Source organism: Emydura macquarii, unplaced genomic scaffold, assembly GCF_026122565.2.
Source record: "Emydura macquarii macquarii isolate MOO-44397 ecotype Brisbane River unplaced genomic scaffold, CSIRO-AGI_Emac_v2 contig_2768, whole genome shotgun sequence".
Classification (NCBI taxonomy): Eukaryota; Metazoa; Chordata; order Testudines; family Chelidae; genus Emydura; species Emydura macquarii.
The window spans coordinates 12507795-12528544 of NW_027132905.1; the positions used below are offsets into that span (position 1 = coordinate 12507795).

At 43.0% G+C, this 20750-nt stretch overlaps 1 protein-coding gene across 2 annotated transcripts in view; it reads left to right on the forward strand.

The window, feature by feature from the left end:
- Positions 1-20750, forward strand: part of ARHGAP26 (Rho GTPase activating protein 26) — a 306079-nt gene that overhangs the window by 82103 nt on the left and 203226 nt on the right. For both annotated transcript variants that reach the window (XM_067567247.1, XM_067567246.1), the window contains exons 2-4: positions 16480-16575; positions 18239-18300; positions 19748-19819. In XM_067567247.1, coding sequence (XP_067423348.1) covers positions 18292-18300; positions 19748-19819 — 81 coding nt within the window. In that variant the 5' untranslated portion in view covers positions 16480-16575; positions 18239-18291. The remainder of the gene's footprint in view (positions 1-16479; positions 16576-18238; positions 18301-19747; positions 19820-20750) is intronic.

The following is a 20750-nucleotide window of genomic DNA, read 5'->3' on the forward strand; positions in this document are numbered from 1 at the left end:
GGAAATATAGAAATACTGTGTGTATGTGTTAGATACTTTTTTTTACCACTTTAGGTTCCAGGAAGCATTCCAATTTACCGACAGGCCTGTAACTGACAAGTTCGGCATCATTGCTGCACTGGTTTCTTTTTTGCAATAATAGCAGAATTTTTGCAGTGGGTCCTTCCTTCCCCATCACCTCCTCCCATCTGTTGGCTTTCCAGTGGTAATTTTTATTTGTCCTTTTAATCCACACATAGAAGTGGTCTCGCCTGAAGCTGTGTCACAGATTCTGTGATTCCAGATGGGTGCTGAGGTGAAGCTGGTTATCTAAGATTTAAAATCTGCCGTTTCATGGCAGTTGAGCCTGCATTTTTTTTACTAATACAACTTTAAATAACAAGCTAGCTGAAAAGGAAACTTTAAGAGGGTTTTGAATTCCTAGCTCCTTTAAACTGTCAGCCATAATTTTCCTCTGGCTGACCTGATTTTTCTTTTTATTTTTTAAGTACAATAGCGGCATCTGGTGAAGAGCCAGGCATGTCTCCTGTCTGTGTTGCCAGAGCTGTTGATTTTTTTTGTCTCCCCGTCAACCTGGCCAGAAAAATCTGGGGCATTTTGAATCAGGTGGCTTTAACCAGTGTGTTTCAGCTTGTGCCCAGCATGACTGGAGCTGGATGTGGGGAATTCTGACTCCCAGTGAAGAATGTTGTGCAGGCTTTAGTGGGGCTTGAAAGCCTCTGGTTCTGCAGCCAAAACCCATTTTCCTGACTTCCCCAGTGCCAGGCCAAGAGCTTCACTGCCTGTTGTTTGCAGGGCTTCCACAGAGACTTTCTGATTCCAAGCCCTGTTTGGTTTTACAGTGTGAAATTGCTTACAGCATTGGGTTGGAGCAGTTGTTCAAAGCAAGTTAGTCTTGGCCAAAGGCACATATTTCTGGTTGTCTGCTAGGGCCCTGGGCTTCACCCCTTGCTTACCATGGAAATTGGGAAGGGTGCTTAGCCCGTGCAGTTGCATGTGGAGTTGACACATCCCAGGCAGGCTCCTGTTTCTGAGGCAATTAAAACTTTAAAAATCTTCATTTTGCACTTGATGACACCAGTTTTTGAAACTTCTGTTTTGTTTCCCAGTTGCATAGCAATAATCCTCCTCCTCACCCCCTACCCACCTCTATATATAGCTCAATCGCTTTGCTCTCCTAGCCAGAAACCCTTGTCTAAAGCTGCTTTTATGTAGTTTTTTAAAGTTTCTACCAGAATCTATTATCTCTTTAAAGTTCTAAATTTTCTGGAAGGGTCAAGAAAATCCTCCTCCTTGCCCTTTCTCGCCCAAATCCCTGAGAGCACTTCTAATTCTTGGCTAATGATTGCCTAGACAGAGTGAACAGGGAGGGAGAGGAAAAAATTCCAGCATTTTTGGAGACTGTTTTGCCACTCATGGCCTTGTCATTGGGATATCCAGAAAGACCTTAAGAGCTGATTCCATCATTGCTTGGGAGCTGGCTTGTGGTAGTAGTGTATGGAGACATGGCCTAGTTACATTAATTAATATCTGATAATTAGTTTTGTGCATAGACAATAAACATGAACGGATTCTAAGGGAAAAGAATATTTAGTAACTTTAAGTATACGAAGTAATCATGCTCTGTGCTTCTCTGGTCCTTCCAAAGGACTCTGCTGACCGAAGTTTTAGGGCAGGTATACACTTATTATGCTGTGCTGTAGCGCTTCATTGAAGATGCTCCTACGCCTGTCGGTGCAATTAATCCATCTCCATGAGAGGCAGTAGCTATGTTGATAGCAGAAGCCCTTCTGTTGACATAACTCTTTCTACACTGGAGGTTTGGTCGGTATAACTGTGTTGCTCAGGGGGGTGGACTTTTCACAGGTTTTTGAGCAGATTTAAGAAGCACAGTGGCTAAAATGCCAGCAGGTGCTGGAGCCATGTCTGCGTTATGGCTCCCACTGCTGCTACCACTGGTTAAGGTGCACAAAGATTAGCAATGTTAAGGAGATGTTAAGGAGAAAGTCAAATGTAAATTTAAGCTAGGTAATCTGTGGCATAGTTGGGAATAGAACACAGGCACCTTCTGTGAATCCTGCACCTAAACCATGATTGTTCTGCTTGAAGGAAAAAAGATTTGTGTTCCCTAGAAACCTCTTAAAATTAACCCTTTAAGATACTTTATAGGAGATGGAGCAGAATAAGAGGCTGCATCTTCAAGCAGGGTTGCAAGCTCTTGGTTTGATAACTTGGGCTTCAACTCTGTCCCTCCTGTGATTACTTCCATGTCCCTTGATTACTGACAGGGTGCAGGACAGAATGGGAGATAACTGCTGCCCAAGTTGTCCAACAGGCAGCTTCCAACACTATTATGGAGGTAGCTACTCCTGTAGTGTTGTAAAATGAAAGTAGAGGATGGATCCAAGCAGTTAGCTTTTCATGGCAGAGAGTAAGACAGTTTTGATGATTAAGGGGATTAGCTCTCTTTGTATTTAATTTTTAAAGGTTCAGAAGTGACCACTGTCTGAATTGGGGTGCCCGTTTGGAGTGTGTAGACTAAGATAGTTCAGTTAGAGGAACCCATCCATCAATCCCCTTCTTCCCCCCTCCCTCAAAAAAGTGAATGAGTGAGCAAAATTCCAGGAAAGCAGCACTTTCACATTGCAGAGGTTCAGTATTGCGAACCCCAAGTGTTTGAAAACATGAATCCATTTCCCAAAAATCTGAGTTAAAAATGATGCTGATTTGTTGGGGTGTTTTTTTCAATATGCCTTTTAGTTTCTGTGTCTTTAGAGTGCTTTTGAGATCACATTTTCAAGCTTTTCTCCACAACTATGAAGGCAAGAAACTTCTTTTTTTTAAAATAAAAGCTGAGAGATTCTCACGATCACAGGACTCCAGAAGTTGGAGTTTTAAGAAAACAAGCAATTTATTGTGAGACTCATGATATAGTCATGAGAGCTGTCAACAGTGAATATTAAAAATAAATTTTAATTAAAAATTCAGTTGTCATCCAATAGTGATTGCTTGTTCCAAGTTTAGAAACTAGATTCGGGTACTAAAATGCATTTTAGTTCTGCGTTAAATACAAAATGGTGTTTGGATTTGTCACTCAGAGATCCTTACTAGAGCAGACGCAGAGCAGGCTTCTGTCTCCAGAGGGCTGCCATTGTGCCTCAATTCATGATCATCAACAACACCTACCATTCCAGCCTGGAAGTTTTTTTTCTACAGGTGCAACTTGCATGGTGTGTTTGTGACTGAGGCAGGAGGAGGTGATCACCATAGGGTATGGAACTTGTAAGCTAAGCCAGGATTTCAAACCCTGTTTCCAGTTTGGTGGGAAAAACTAGTGTGCCTCCAAATGTCTCCATTCTTCTGCCTTGCATGAAAGTGTTCCTAATTAGACTGGAAAGGGGAGAAAAAGCAGCATGGGGAGCTTGGTTTATTATAGAGCACCATTTTTTTCCCCCTTGCATTGAAGCTTTGGGGCTGTGCGCGTGCCCTCAGCCTTTCGTGAGAACAGCACTTCTGGTGGTGTCCCTCAGCTCTTTTATGACGTTTCAACAGGCAAAGTGTCCCTGGGCAGTTTCACTGCCTTGTTACTAAATGATATAATTAGTAAGGATACGGTTCAGTCATGGAGTTCACGGATTCCATGACTTTCCAGGACCTCCGTGACTTCTGGGGTGGGGCTGGAGCAGCTGTCGGCCCCGGGGCCGCCCAATCGCTGACAGGCAGCCAGAATGCTGAGTCTTTAGTATTCAACTTGGCTTAAAAACTTCATGTTGTAAATCTGCTTAGGCTTCCAGCCTTTCCTTAGGCCCCATAGGCTCCAGCTGTCAGTGGTCCTCCAGGAAAGAGCTTATTTGAACACCTCCCACCCACCCACCCCCCATGGTCCGCCACCATTTTAGTGCCTGCAAATGCTCTTCAAATATTTTAAAGGGTGTAAACACAAGGGGCGAGGGTGGTAGGAGGTGGGCTATAACTAGGAATAAAGGGATGAAAAAAAATTAGGAAAGAACTGAAAGCCAGTAATCAGGAAAAGCTTCACAGTGAAATGTTAAGGCTGTGAGATAATCTCCCAAGAGAAGTGGTGGAAGCTCCATTGATTAAGTCATCTAAAACTGGATTAGACAAAGCACTGGGAAATATATGGAAGAATCCTGCACTATTGCAGGGATAGGCAGAATGACTTAATTAGTTATTTTTCCCATCTCTAAATTGTGTTCTTGGGAGGGATACCTGCATGGTATGGATTCTTGCAGTGTTTCCTTCTGGAACATGGCCATGCCAGAGAGAACAGTGGTGTCCCTGGTTAAAAAGTGGGGCTTTTTTGTGTATTTTATCAAACCCGTCTTTGGGGGCCTGGCATACAAATGGAGGAGGGTTATGAAAGCCTCCCGTCCTTCCCCACATTTGTGGTGAAAATGTTTCTAAAATAAATCTCTCCTGAGGATGACAATCTAAATGACCCCTGATATCCCAGAACAGTGGGAAGGAAGGAAGAGAGGAGAATATGAAATATGAATGGGATATGGCGACAAGTGTGGATGACTAAGGCTGCCACTCATAAAACAGGTGGTGTTGGTTGGCAGCAATGAGGGCAGCACATATGGGTAGCATTGGCTTTAACAAACTCTGGGAAAGGTCCTGGTTCTCAGCAATAGAGAAATATTTGGGTGTGTGCTCTTTGCAGTGCTGATGCAGCATGGCACAGGGGGGAGATTGCAGCATGATTTAATAATTCTAAATCATCCACACATGTAATCTGGGGACTAGCATGCCTGTAAGTTATTGCGTGTCTGGCTTTTACAGTTTCCCTTTCAGGTTGTCAGCCAGCATCTCTGCTGTGACCTAGACACATACATTGTGCGTCCCTTTAGCATTGTGAGTTAATGATTACCTTGATGATGTTTGTAATTCACTTATAAAGTTGCATGCAAGAAGACTTCTGTAATGTATGCTGCATGCCTGTAAATGGTCTTCAGGAACAGGAACGTGTGGTTGAGGTTTGTCCTCTTCGGACAGCAAATAACTGTTTATAAACCTCTTGTAAACTTATTGAATGGAGATGATGTGGTTTATGTCTTGGTTCCTGGATTTGCTTTCCTTATTGCTGAAGGAAAAGGAGAACTTGAAAATGCAAGCACAGTATTGGACTACTCCCTGAGGAGTGGGTGAACACAACCCTATAATGATTCAAATGTTTGTGTTGGAAACCAGACTTGAGGTGTTCAGTTCCCATAGCTGGGGAGCTAGGCTACCAAATGACCTGTACATATTCAATCAAAACATCTAGAATTTTTAATATGGAATAGGCCTTAATGGAGCGTTCACATACACGCTGTTATATGCAGGAATTGCTTGCATATATGCAAGTAGTTGTCATCTGCTTGCGGACAATTTTGCAGACAGGAGAGGTAAAAGTCATCCTTTCCACAAATTGCTTCAAAAACACTAGCTGAGCCTCTTGCTGTCCTTGGAAGGCATGTAATGGTATCTCCATCGTACTGATGGATGAACTTTAGCACACGGTTAAGTGGCTTACCTAAGGCTTATAAGGAGTAAGGTGCAGAGATGGGAAGGGAAGCCAGGAATCTAGTTCCTATGTCTAGCTCTAACCCTAAACACGCAGTAACATTCTGTAAATAATGCTATGACCTGAGACAAACTGAGAAGCCATAACATCAAAATTAAGGCTGAATTACCTCTCCTATGTTCTGTTATTGCTGAAGGAAGGGAAGAAGTTATCTGATCTACATGGGAAATATTGCACCTGTATAACATTAATGCTTGGGTGAAAGAGAAACCTTTTAAGAGGAGTGCTTTAGCATTTGCTCTGTTTCAACAGGTTCACATCGTGTTCATAACAGCTCTTTATGCTACCATCGGACACTGCAACATGTGATATTTGTATGTTTTGCCACAGCTCGCAGATGTACCCATTCTGTGAGATGAATTGGCTGTATGTGTGACTTCTTTACCCTCATGAGCACAGATAATAGACCAAAGCCAGAACAGTCACTGGAATTATCCCAGTGTACATTCTGCACTTTCTGAATCAAAGGGCATGTTGAAGCCTGGGTATCAGCTCTGTGTCCGGTCCCAGGCGATGGAGACAAGAGCAGCTATGATTTTTTTTGTTTTAAAGTACAATCTTCTTCTTCCCTCTGTCACCCTGTCCCTTCCGAGATGCACCGGCTGCATAGGAATAAAAAGAGGTTAACCGGGCTATTGAGGTGAAAGGGAAACAATATGGATAGGATTTTTTTTAAAGTTGCTTCTCAGCTTTTCTGTGCGCTTTCCATCTGGAGCAGAATGAGGGAGGAAAGAATCATGTTCAGCTGAATTCATTAGAACTAAAATGAAATTTTACAGGACTTTGAGAGTCTACTGCTGCTCTAAGGTTTAAGTGTGCTTAGATGTAGCTGTAGCACCTCACGTGGTATGTTTTTCTCTCTCTTATCACTTGAAGAAAGCTGAGGCATGAGACATCTTTGGAGTCCAATTGCTGACTTTGTGTTTATCTCTGAGTGTTCCTGTAAAATAACAGCTTTGCAGTCCTTGCTGCTCATATGATTAGAGAATTATAAAAGATCAGGGCAGTGACTCTGAGTAGCACAACACTGTGATGAGTTTCAATATTTTCATTCAGCTGAACTGGGGCAAAACGAGACCTGACCAGAAGGACCCAAGGAAAAAATGCTGCATTATTAGAACCCTCTGTGTGCCCATGGAACCACTGTTCATGGTGAAGGCATCACATAGCTTAGATTGTAAGCTCTTTGGGGCAGGGATTGATTTTCTATGTCTGTACGGTGCCTCGCACTACTGGGGTTCTGCTCCATGACTGGGGCTCCTATTAATAAATAAATAATAAAGAGCGGAAAGCTTAACGTATACTAGGGGCCACTTAGTATAAATACCATTGTCTGCAACCTGTTTTTCCTTCCCCCAGTAAACAATTTGCATCCCAAATGAGAGCAAGAAATGTGCAGATAGTTTTGAGTCTGCAATGAGATCTATATTGTAATCTGAGGTAAGAATTTCTGAAAAGGCGACACCAAAGGCAGGTGTGTCTGCCAGCTCATGACTTGCTGATGAAATCCTTCCTCTCCCTCCTCCCCCCAATCTGGCACCCTGCTCCTTTCTTACAGATTCATGCTTATTGTTTTTCTCCATGTGTTGTAAAATACCAGGAGCTTGGGAAAAGTTTCTACTATAACAGTAAATCCATTGACTGTGCAAATGGTCTCTTTGGTCCTTAGCTTTATTTATTTTAGTGTTTTTACCATTCTCAGTTTAGAGCTGCCTTGAGATGAAATCTCAGATGATTTTTTCCTATTCTGTGGTGCAGAGGAATTCAGTGAAAATGAGTGGGGTTTACACAGCTTCATCAGAGGGCATGTCACTTTAACCCCCCAAGTGCCATTCTTGGTGTCTATCAAGATGGGAGTTTTTCACACAACCCTATGACCATATGGGGATGTTCTTCTTGCCATACCCATAAGGCAAGATTAATTTGTGGTATAATGCCATGCCTTAGGCAATCAAAGGTCTGATATGCTACTGTAAATCCAGATGAAACTTTATATAATACACATAGATATTTTTAATGCTGTGCAGTGGGACTCCTGTACTGTGGGTATAAACACCACTGTCCCAATGCTTATTCTAACAGGTCGCAGGCAGAATGTCTTTATTATTATTGCATAGCTCCCTAACTCTGTGTGTGGCACATTGGAGAAGAGACAGATTCTCTGCCCCAAAGAGCTTACAATCAACAGAACAGTTTGTGACCGTGGAAGGGACATACAAATAGGTAAGACAGAGGTGAAGAGAAGAAGATTGCATGACCTCTTAAGAGGGTAGTGCTGGTGCCTTGGTGGCTAGGTTTCTTTAGATACTGCTCAGTGATTTGATATGGGTAGAACGATAGTTCATAAGTGACCTTGAAGTGGATTTTGAGCAGGGACACAGAGGCAGAGGAAGATGGTTGATGGAGTCAGGAAGCAAGTTTTAGGCATGGAGGCACCAGAAAAGAAGATACAGAGATGAGCTTGGGATAGAATATGAACAGGGACATCCAGATGATCAGGTTGGGCTGAGTGAAAAGGGTGGGTGGGGGTGGGTGGGTGGAAGGTGGGGAAAGAGTCTAAGGTAGGGTGGTGTGAGTGACATGAGATCAGAGTCTGTGGATTTGTATTGACAGCCCTCTCTCTTCCCCAGTGACTGTAATACTGGGAATTAATGCAGTGCTGTACCTAGTTGTACGACCATGATTGTCTAAAAGATTACCCTGTTACTTGCTGAAAACTTAAGCCCTCCTTCTGTTACAGGGTCTTTGTGAGTCTCCTGTTGCCTGGTATAATGCAGGAGTGATGCACCTCCCAGCTCTCATAAATAAATGCTTTGAGGCTGTTGCTGATAGAGGGGAAAGTTGCTCTCCAAACAACAAACAAGCAAGAAGACCCTACAAAACAATGACCAAGAATTCCACTGGTGGAAATGCACCTGTGGGGTTCGCCCAAGACTATAGCAGGCAAAAGCTGTTTGGCTAAGAAGCTGTCCTAAAGGAGAGGGCTCAGTCACAGTGACAACACAGCAAATGTCAGACTGGAATGTCACCTCCCAACCCTGTTCCTCATCTGAAATCTGCTTTGGCAGTGCTTCTTGATTCCACAAGCTCCCGGGGTGAGGTGCCTCTTGATCCGCATGAGATGCAGAGCACTGGCCTGGGCAGGCACCTGTCAACATCTACTGGATTCAATGTCTCATTTAAAGAGCAGTGGAACTCCTTTTTAGAGCTGGGCAGAATCTGGATGTTCTTTGTGGTCACATTTGTGATCTGGAAGTTGATCTTTTCTCATGTGTGAATGGGAAAGTCCCCTTCAAAACTCCGACTAGCAGTCCATATAATATTTATAATCTTGTTTATATAAAACTGTTCTGTTTGTAGCCAGCCTTTCTTTGTGCATAAATCCTGCTGGTCATAGACCACCCCTGCTGCCGGCATGCCCCTCCCCTTTTAATGGCAGTGAAATGAAGAATAAGGGTAGAAGGTAATGTGGAAAGAAGTATTTTATAGCATTACCCTCTTAATACACAGTCTAATGCTGAGTTGCCCAGGTGTGTCTGACTGTATGATCCTTTTAAATGGTTAGGTTACATTAATGTCGGCTCCTCTCATCTAGGTTCTCTCCTGGCTTCTCTTTCATTTTTTTTGGCAGAACTTTTTATTTGTAAACCTCCTTCCAGGAAGGTTGAAGTTCTCCAAAAGGAAAGTGCTACTGTAATTGTTACCATAAATTTTCAGCTTGTAACCCTATATTGTAATAATGAGCCAATACATCATTTTTAAAAGGGCATTTTATTTGGATTGCTAGTTGCCATAGTTACATGGTCAGAGCTGCAGTGTGTAGTACTTGAGCCTGCTTTCTGTCATGTTAAGTTTCCTGGAATGATCATCCTAGCTCCTCTAGCACCACTGTGAAATTACAGTGCAAAGAACAGGATGTGTTTGAGTGCATCTTAGGTGAAGACTATACAGTTTGGAGAAAATAGTATTAAGAGGGGATGTGATAGAGATATGTAAAGCAATGGGTGGTATAGAGAAGGAGAGTTAGGAGCTCTTCTTGACCCTTTCTTAGGATGCCAGAATGAGGGGAGCATGATTAAATGAAAAAGCAACAAACATAAGAGATAATTAAAGATTTTTTTTACACAATTCATAATTTGATCAGTGGAACTCCTTGCCACAGGATGTTACTGAGGCCAAGAATTTAACATGATATTAAAGTGGGTTAGATGCAAAATAACATCCACAATTATACTAATTAGGATTAAACTTTATGAGGCGTAAGCCAATCACCAGCTGCTAAGGCTGGCTAGGAAGAAACTTTCTCTGTGGTGTTTCTTGTCCCTTCTTCTGCAGCATCTGATACTGGCAGCTCAGAGACACTGGTTTAGGGGGATCCTTGTTCTCATCTGCTATGACAGTTCTCATGCTCAAGATTTTACCAAGGTTTTCAAAGGATCCAGTCTCCCTGTAGTTACTGAAGATGTTGGATACCAAATCTTTCATTTCTTTCTTTTGCTACTCAAATGCTTCTGAAGATCCCAGCAGGCCATATTCACCTACCCTGCCCTTCCAGTCTCTCTCTATGATCTCTCTTCTCTTTTAGTTTTGCCCACCCTACTTGGAAGATCATCACATTTTCACCTGTTTCCCCATCTCTCTGGAAATCTTTCTTCTCTCCTTCACGTCAGATACTACCACAGGCCTTTATTCTTGACATTAGCCTATGGTTAAAATGAACTATTCACCATCTGATCTCTTTCTCCAACCATGCCCTTTCCTAGTTCAATTAATGGAACTATGTATTGTGAAGTACAAAGGGAGCAGAAATGGTGGTAGGAGAGGGTGCACATCTGACTATTCATTCTTTTTTTTTTTCCTGCACCCTTCTACCAGTGTACAAGAGACGCTGTATCAAAACAAACCAAATGGATTTTGTTGCAGGCAATCATACTGGCTGTTTACTTCATTCTTGATTTGATTTGTCTTTTTAAAATTCCATTAGACCAGCAGTTATGAATTTAGAAATATAAATTGTTCTGGTTATGCTTCAGAATTTGTAGTAATATTCATGAGGGCTGCCGGAAACTGACAAAACTGGATTGTTGAATGTGCCTGAATTGATTATTCATTGTTTTCCTCCATACTTTTTATTAATATCTTTCCTATCAAACCCATGTAAGAAGAAATTTACAAATTCCTCCCTTTTGAATTCACTGGTGCCCTCCTGTCTTTACAAAATCTATTTGAGCTGTCCTCAAATACATTCCTTTCATGCTTTATCTGTCATGTCACAGGACACCATCTAGTGGTGGCTGAAAACTCGGGTTAGTTTGCAGTGCATCAATGATGATGTAGCTCAAAGGCTTTTCCAGCTCTGCTTGTAATGGTTGCCTTATTCCAGGTTTAGTTAAAAATTAAGGCCTCTCTATTCAGGTTCTCTAAGGCTTGAAAACTTTGCACGTGAGCCAGACTTGAGTCAAACTTATGTGGAATTCTGTGGTCATGCATGATTTCAAACCTCCCCTCCCCCAAAGCAAAAGACAATGGTTTCATCTGAGTGTCCCTGGGATTTTGAGTTGGTTCATCTGCAAAACTCAAAGTAAAATTGTATGGGAGGCTGGCTGGGAAAGGGTGGCCAGGGAGCGTAGCATGCATGCGTGTGTATATGTGCAGATGGACAGTGATTCAGATTGAAAATGAGTCAGACATGCCTCTGAGAATTCAAGCTGTCAATTTATGTACAGAGCTAGTTAACAGTCGGCAAGGTGTGGTGAAGGGCAACCTGCCTCAGTTTGGCTGAGACACATATATTATTTCATAGATTTGTTTTGTTTTGTTTCTGTAAAAAAGCACGATCTGTTTCCTTCTGTGACTCTGAGACACCAAACCCAGCTTAGCCCTCAAACGTTTTGAGGCTTGTCTCAATGTCCGTGGTCAATTTAGATAGTAAGTGCTGTGTATCTACTAGAACGGATGAAGCCTTCATGCATTTTGAGGTTTAAAAAAAATACATATTGATTTCTCTGTATCTGCCTTTCAGCCACCTCTTCTACTTCTTTTTATGTCATGGCCACGATCCCAGATCAACAAAACATGTTGTTATCAAGAACATCATAAATTATTAAAAGTGAAAGCATTTTAAAATATCAAATCTTGCTTTTCACTGTTTGTGCTGATTACATTCTGTGTTAACCTTCAACTCTGCCTGTGGAGAGACTAGTACGTTTCACTTTCACTTTCTGGCTCTCAGATGCCATCACAGTGCTGCAATGTTTGGTCTGCAAAGGATGCAAAGGAACATGTATACATTGAGCAAACTGCTTTATTACATTTAAAAAAACCCCAAAAACATGGTGAGGGAAACACTTCTATTAATCTTAGGTTTTTGAAAAAGTTTAGTTTTTAGGAAATATGAAGGGTGGGAGCCTAAATGTGCCTGTCAGTGTTGTTTTAAGTATTGAAACAGAAAGGGGAATGGAAAACCCATTTGTCTTTATTTGCATGAGATGGTTCTTAAGTTATTTTTTTAATAGAGGTGATGTGCAAAGTGGTCCCTTCCCCATCTCTCCCTTCCTTGCCCATCTGCACAGCCCCTTTAGCACATTCAGGTTGTCTCTAATTTTAGCTGCCTGGTTTATTCCTTGTGGTTTGATTGTGTGACTCAGCAAGTAGCTGAGCAATTTTCATTTTATCTCTGTGTGCTGGAATTTATCTCCCTGCCATCCCCTGTCTATTTATAATGCACTGTAGGACACTGTTGAAGTGTAGCAAAAGACAGGCTTGGGCTTTGAAGACTGTTATTTTGCTCTGAAGCACTTCTGCTTAGCTTATACCATGGCCAGTGCTTTAAATGACCAGCTGAGTGTAACAGTGGCCAGATCTTCAGCCAGCCTGACTATAATGGTCCACCTAACTAGTTGATATCCTTAGCTGTGCATTCAAAAATTGTTTGGTTACAAATGGCAAACATGTGCAGCTACTACCTAATGTGTGCATGTATTGACCACATTAGAATTCAGTAGTACGGTCAGGGACAATACTGAGCTTGGAGTCACAGAAATGCCTGAATTCTAATTTTGGATGTGTTGCTGACGTGCTGGAAGACCTTGGGCAAGTCCCTTTTTAAAATTTTGTCCCCCGCTACCCCAGCTATCTAATCTGTCTTGCGGTTTTCTGTAGTGCGGAAGCATTTCCCTGGTAAATTAGGTGTATGTAGCAATGTTCCTACTGTCTTAGAGTAGGGAGTTGATTGGGATCCTGAGGCTGTCCCTCATTCATTAAAATGGTGCTCAAATGCCTTCAGTGGGAAGGGAAGGATGATATCCATGCTAATTCTTAAAAGCTTTTCTTCATCTGAACAGCATGACTTCGTGTTGCCTAGGTTTAGTTTTGAGTCAGCTGTTTTTCATCCAGATGCTGGATTCCTGTAGACCCCATAACATTGTTGTGATGTCATTATGTGCGACAGTGAGAGAGAGAGAGAGAGAGAGAGAGGTGCCACCAGTGTTTGGTTGGCCAAGGAGCCTGTGCGTTCTCACAACAGTTTCATGGAGTTGAAATGGATCTCAGACTGGGGGGTGCTTTTTGGAGAAGTGGTACAGTTGTCCATTACCACTATGGATCCTGTATTGCTACAGCAGAGCTAGGAAAAGAACCCAGGAGTCCTGACTCTCTTTCTTGCACAAAACACTTCAATTTATTTATTTAGGTAGGTAGATAGGTGGCCATACCAATGGATGCTGCTGAAATGTAAATATTACGGACCTTGATTTATTCTCAGTCATGTTTTACGCTGCTGGTTTGAAATGGGCTGTGTGAACAGCTTTTTCACCAGCTTCTCTCCACTCTTCCGGTCCGTGGCAGAATGTGGCATTTGGATTCTGCCCAGAAAGCCGCGGGAGTGAATGATGTTGTAGTAAATCTGTTTTGACTGGGGATCTGCAGCACATAATGCAGTCAGGATATCACTAAGCCTATGGTGTGCTTAAAGAGAAGAGTGCAGCAAAATATGCTACAAACAAAACCAGCAGCCCTGGAGGTCAGCACTGAGCTTGGAAACAGGAAATGGTTCCTTGTGTAATTAACGTCAGTTTCTTTATTATTAACTACAAAGCAGAAAGTTGGCATAGCTCTTGAGTGATCAGGTTAAGCTCCGAACCCTTACAAGCCCACCAGCTCTCGTATATCAGATTCTGAAACACAGAAGGGTTTTTGCAAACAGTCAAAACTCTCTTTGTGGGCTGCAGGTTTCTGTGACCACCCCCGATAAACCCATACAGCAGGCTTCAGCGTAACCTGAGCTCAGCATTCTGAGTATTGAGGTTTTTAATAATGATTTTCTGGAAAAATATTGTGAGCCTGCATGCACACCCTCCCTCCATTTGCCACATTGGCCCTTAATATAAGCAGCATTTCAGATGATTTAGGTAGGGACTTGTGGGGTGATGGCCATTCTCGCCTGGCAGTGTGTTAATTGGAGAGGTCTCTTCCCAGCACACTACACTTCCCAACTCCCGAAGAAAAAGTTGAGGCCATGCAGCTCCCAGTGTGTGATGCAGCAGCGGCATCGTTGTGCTCCCTGAAAGCACTGCTGGCTGCCCATCTGTTGTTCAGCAGCAAAACCCTGAGAGAGTAAAAGAACAAACCACTTCCACTCTGTCCTCCCCCAAAGTCCCCTTTTAGAATAAAATCAACCCACCCTCCCGCAAAAAAAATCCATGGAAGCAAGAAGGCTTCCTTGTAAAATACAAATAAACTACTGTATCTGCATCCCCCAAAGACTCCTGCAGTGACCCTGGAACTCTGAGGAGCTGGCTGGATTCCTCCATTGGCGCTGTCCCAAGAAACTTCAGCAGATTTGGGAGAGAGAAGAGTAGTGGGATGCCAGGACTTTTTGTTGAGACAGAGTTTAGCGGGTTGGGAGACCAGTTTGACCAATAAGTGGAACCTGGGATGGCGTTGCAGCGGCACATAAATGGATACAAGGGGTGTGTGGAGGGGAAAAAGCTGCTTTGTGCCTGACACTGAAGATCCTTCAGCAGAATAACCTATCTGAAAACTGCAGAATGTAGCTGCTGACTTCTAAGGTGCATTCTTGGTCTGGAGTGGATGCTGTCAAGTAATTTAGGTCCAAATGCACGAGCCATTCTAGTTTAGCTGTATAAGTGGCAGTGCAAAAAGCAAAGCAACTACGTAAAAGATGAGAAAATAAAGGCTGGGATTTTTTTAGTAACAAGTAAAGAAACTTTTATGCAAAAGACACTTGTCTTGGGAATATCCTTTTAAAAAGTGTAAACGTTTTGTTCCCATGTCCCTTCCAGGCAGCTGAGTCGTGTGCTTGTGGGTAATTGTTCTGATGACCAGAACAGCCTCCAAAAGTCCCTTTTCCTCTTTGCTCCTCCCCCTCAACAGAAGCCCAGATGGTCCCTTCTGAACTCTTTGTGAGTCACAAATATGCATTTCCTGAAATGGATCTGAACAGTGACGTTCTGTTGCCTTTCGAAGGTAAAAAGACCTTCACAAAGCAGTGATTGTCCTTCCTTCCATTCATGTCATATCTGGCAGGTTTTGCTGACTCACTGACCTTTCTTTCTGATGCTGGGTCCTTTCTCAAGCCTGGATTACGTGTTCACTTTCCTAGGATGATCATCTTGCTTATGGTGTGTGATAGAACTCTTTTCCTTCCTTAGTGCCCAATCTTGCATGTGCTCCAATGTGTAACTTCACTTGCATTGAAATGTTTGCAGGATCAGGGCCTAGGTGTTCAAGCAATGGTTTCCCCCTTGTGATGCGATCAGTACGGATGGTCAGTTCAGATAACATAAAGGCTGACTAACACCTCACCCAAAAACTGAAGATAATTATCTCTTGAAGTTCGGGGAAAGTTTTATTTGCTTATTCCTCCCTATTTATACTCACTGACTGGAAAGGATTTATGGCCTCTTTGGCTGCCATATTGTCTGCCTTAAATGTTTCAAAGGGGAGAGTTTTTTTTAAAAAGTGCTGCTCTTTTTCTTGAGAAAGAAAGAAGTGTTACTGAATTGTGAGGAATTGGGTGAAGGTACTGGGGAATCGTAGTGAAGAAATAAAGGGAATTTAGCTTATAGATTGATCCAGTGGCTGTGGTGGGATTTCTACATGATTTAGGAGCAGAGTTCCCACCCAAAGCCAATTGGGATTGTGCTCCTTAAGCACTTCCGGGCTTTTGAATGTGCCACCCTGTACGTGGCAGGTTATTCCAAGTGGTAACTTAATGGGCTTCGGATCGTGAACAGAAACTGTGAACTGTTTATTACTTTCATAAACAGGTGTGTTGTTGACTCTGACAGCTCCTTCCAGCGAAAGGAGCCACAAGTCATGTGAAAACTTAGCAAGCTATCTGGTGGAATCGCATCACCCACCACTGATATGCTACCATCGCCTGGGGTGAATTTGGCAGCTGTTTAACAGTGCACAGCCACACTTTGCAACAGTTTATGGCAGAAAGTAGGCAGAATCTAATTACCCATTTAGACTTCAGCCAGGACCGCTGAGCTGCCATCCTTACTCTTCTGCAATGTTCTGTGGGATCTTGATAGCAGGTCAGGATATTTAAGCTTGTGTCTCTTGTAGTACGGTGCAGGGACATTGGGTTAGCCCAAGTCAGATGGAAGAATTCTATTCAGCGTCTGTGGTGAAATGCTGGTCCCACTGAAGATAATGGCAAAATTCCCACTGACATCAGTGGGGCCAGGATTTCACCCCTGGGGTCTCTCTTGGATGGCAGGGTGTGCACACCTTTTCCAAGTACTCTCAAGGCAAGCGGGCTGAGCCTGTGGGAGACCTGACAGGATCCCAGGCCAAGGTGACATGGCTGATTATTGCATACTGTTTAAGACCTCTGATGTCTCATTCCCTTCCTCCCTCAACAGATCTGTCTTCAGCAAAGCGGAAGTTTGCAGATTCCCTAAATGAGTTTAAATTCCGATGTATAGGAGATGCAGAAACAGATGATGAAATATGCATAGGTAAGTGGGAAGGCTATATTTATTAAAGGGGTAATGCTGGGATCTTACTTCATATTCCTGGAATGAGCTGATCAGAGCGTGAAGTGCATAGGCGTGTGATAGAAATACATGTAAAGTATCAGTGGACCAAGAAGCTCCACTAAACTCCTTCCCAACCTGCAGAAACGATGTTCCTTTTAACCCAGCCCTTGTGCGAAGCCCAGGGAAACTGGAGTCTTGCAGTTTGCCCTGAAGTTGGCTCTGTCAAGCCAAGGGAAAGAATTCCAGAGTCCCGGACTTTTCATTGGCAGTACTCTGCCACTAGCTGTTTCCTGTTTTAAATCAGTGCATCTCTGAGTCCTGTGGGACAAAGGCATGTCTAAATATAGCAAAGTCCCGATCCAAAAGAGAAGGCTGCAACCTTCTTGCCAATCAGCAGTGAAAAAAGCATTCCTGGCCACTGCTATTTGGACAAACAGAAGGAACCGAGGATCCAGTTGGACTCCCCAAGTTGTGATCCTCATAACAAAACATGGTCTTTTATTATAGTGCAAAGGAGCAGCTACTGCCCCTCTAGTTGTCTTCCCCCAGTCAACCAACATTAACCCTCTCCTATACAGGTTGATGCGTAAGGCTTTCTACACTCAAACTGGAGCCCAAATAACTAAATTGGGTTTAAGTTTCACCTTTTAATAAGTGTCCTATTTCGATTTAACCTGAATCAATGAATTCTTTTAGCCAAGCTCTAGTCTCACCTATGCAGTGAGAGGGCTTGTCAGATGAGGTGACCAAATGTACTGGTGATACTCCACATCCTAGGTGAGAACCCCTAGATCCACTGGGAGACAGACCCAGTAGAGGCTAAAGGATTGCCCATTGGGTAGTTCACTTTCAAGATCAATGCAACATCTCCTTTTCTGTGGTGCTGGCAGTATAGTTTTGTGGCTGCACTTCCTACAGATGTTGGTTTTTTTATAGTTAACTTTCAGTAATAGAGATGAAAGAGCTCCCTAGGGTCTGAGGACAGGGTGGGGGACTGCGTTAAACTTGCCAGACTATGGCTTTACATGTCTAGCAGCCTAATTAAAGACCTATGGATTGTATTTGGAAAGATGTACTAGGGAAAAGTCAGTCTGTATATTGTTCCTCCCACCCATGGTTCTAAACAGGTACACCAGCTTTTCTATGAGCACTACTGGAAAAGTCCAAGGTTCAGAATTTACTCTTTCTGTCTCTACTTCACTAAAATGTAAGGTCAGAAACAAATCTGAATTGATTGATTTTTTTTTCCTAGTGACATAAACAAATTGTAACGAAGTGCAATGAATTGCACTGGAGCAGACTTGCGCATGCAAAGTACAGCTTCCTATCACACTAACAGTGTAGCTATGCCACAAGGGAGTTCTATACACTTATTCAGAAGACATCTCCACGCAGCTACTCATGAGTATATTCCTACAAAATTCAAAAGCCAGTTCCTTGCTCTTATTAGCCGATAACAATGAACAGCCAACCTGCTAATAAAGTACGGATGCAACAGCACCATCTAGCCCGACTGTCTGGTATTTCGTGGGCTCCCTATTAAGAGTAACTAACTGCTGGAAATGTGTAACTTGATCTTAGTTAATGTTAGAGACTTTACAGCCTATTTTATATACTAAACCTGCTGGTGTGTCTCTTTCAGCAAAATCCCTGCAAGAATTTGCCACTGTTCTTCGAAATCTAGAAGACGAGCGAATGCGCATGGTATGGATTTTGAGGCTTGTGGCTCCTGAGTTAAACCTTCTGTATGGTCCTTTGTTAAAGGGGAGGGCTGTCTAGGAGTTCAGGGTCACCACGGTGTTGGGAGAGGCCTGTCTTCTGCTCACATAGGCTGGAGAGGAAAAATGGGTTTTGGATACGTCAGCCTGGGGTTTGTTGTGAATGGAAACTAGGGAGTGTATTGGACTGATTTTAAGATGTGGCTGAAATGGGCTGACCCAGGTTCCTTCTTCAGGTCTTGTCAACTTTCACACGGGTATTCGGTTCTGTTATGGATGAGGTGGTGACTCCTCCTGGCCTCTGTATCAGAGGGAGAGCGGGCTGGCTGCATAACTCTGAGAGGGTCAGGGTGCAAAGCAGTTATGCAAGTCCCTCTTGCCTGTTTTGACCACAGGCCACTGTGTAGCTAACTAGCCAGGATTCCTGGGTTTTATGCCTGAAAGAATGGGAATAGTCATTCTTAGGGATTGAGTCTTGGCAGCATGACGGGCAGCAAGTCACAATGAGTCATGACTCAATCTAACAGGCCACATGTTGGCAGGGCCAAGGCCAAATTATTCTTTTTGGGTTGTTGGTAGATTTTTGCATTCACTCTGAGTGCGGTGTGTCTGCTGCTGTCAAGTGCAGAGCTGCTTTAGGCTAAGATACAGTGTGCTTCCTTGCTCCCAGCAGTGCAATAATCTATGGGTTTTCTTTTTTGGGAAAGAAATTGGGTCATCTCTTGTATCTGCAATTTTTCTCCCTGGCTGGCTTTATGCTGTAAAGAACATTAAACTACTTTAATTTTCACGTTTGGTGTTTTTGAACTCAGTAACACCGGTGCTTGCAAGATATGCCCAGCCATGCACTGGCACAAAGGGGACCCATCCAGGGCAAATGGCTTAACAGGTGCTCTCCTGAATCACTAGATCAGTCTAAAGCTCAACAGGAGATGTAGAATGACTGCAAGTGTGTCTGGGCAGCTTTCTCAGAAAGAGTTTAAGAGGTCACGTTTCGTAAGTGATGCTCCGTGGATGAATTAGTGCCTTGGGATTTGTGGACTCTACTTTGGCTTTGTTACTGACCATACACTTGACTATGCAATGACTTTGCTCCATATAATGGGCAAATTGCCTCCCCTCTATGTACCTGAGTTTCGCCATTTGTGAAGTTGGGTGATGTCCCTGTTTCTCACAGGGGAGTTAATGTTTGCAAAGTGTTTTGTGACCCTCTGATCAAAGGCAAAGTGGTTCTTTGTTTTGTTTTGTTTTTTAGATGTTGGACATGTTTAAACTAACTTTGCAGTTGAAATGTGAATTCTGCCTTATATAAACACATAGGAAGGGAAGATCTTAACCCTAAATTGGACGGATATAAAACAGTTAGTAACCAAGTGTGTGTGAGAGTAGCCAATGCTGGAGAGATGATGATAATCTGTGTCTTTTTTCATCAGATTGAGAATGCTGGAGAGGTGCTGATCACTCCACTGGAGAAGTTCCGCAAAGAGCAAATTGGTGCTGCTAAGGTAGGTCAGCTGTGCTTCCATGCACTCTGAATTGACAGTACTCTCTGCACATGCTCAGAACTAGAAATGCCTGGAAAGAGTAAAAATGTAGTGAAAACTTTTTTGTACAGGTGGACCTGTACCACCTACTGGACACACACAGGTAGGAGGTCACCCATGTGAGGGAAGAGCTTCCAAAAGTTTCACACCTTCTGTTTAAATCCTTATCTGAACATCTCTGCTGTGAAGGTGGGGCCATTCTTGGAGACTTCTAGCTCTTATTATGGTATGTCTGACCCTGTCTGAAAGCAGGGGGGATAGGACAAGGACCAAGAAGCACACACAAAGTCAAACAAACTTTTTTTTTTTTTTCTTCAAACCTCAAGCAAAGTTTGCATTACTTAGCTGAACTGATTGTTCCCCCACTCCCCCAGATCTATTCCCTCCAGCCCATATGTATAATGGGAATGAGTTCAGTTTTGTCCAGGTCTGTTCCCCTATTCCTAATGTGTAACCAAAATGTATTCAGTTTTAATTTAGAAGAGCTTTGTTAAATAGGACAAATCTCAAATAGATGAGACACTGAGCCCAGTATCTCTCATGACTGCTTCTGAAGTACAGCCTATGGTTTTTGCCTCTTTCCTGTCTTTTCCCTGAAATGAAAATTGCAGCTTCTTCTTCCATCTGCTGCTCTTCTGTTACTATAGCAACCCGGTTCTGCCTGCAAGAAACATAAGCTAACGTGTATGAGCTTCATTACCTGTATTACAATAGCACAGAGGAGCCCCAGCTACACTGGAGTCCTGTTGTGCAAGGCACAATGGCCTGGTCTAGTATGGCAATTCCTATGCTGCTTTAGGGAGAAGTCTGTAGCTAAAAAAGGTCCTTCAGAAATGGGCCATCGTTAATAGGTGTCAGATACTATGGAGAAGGCTGTGCTCTCCCTCACAAA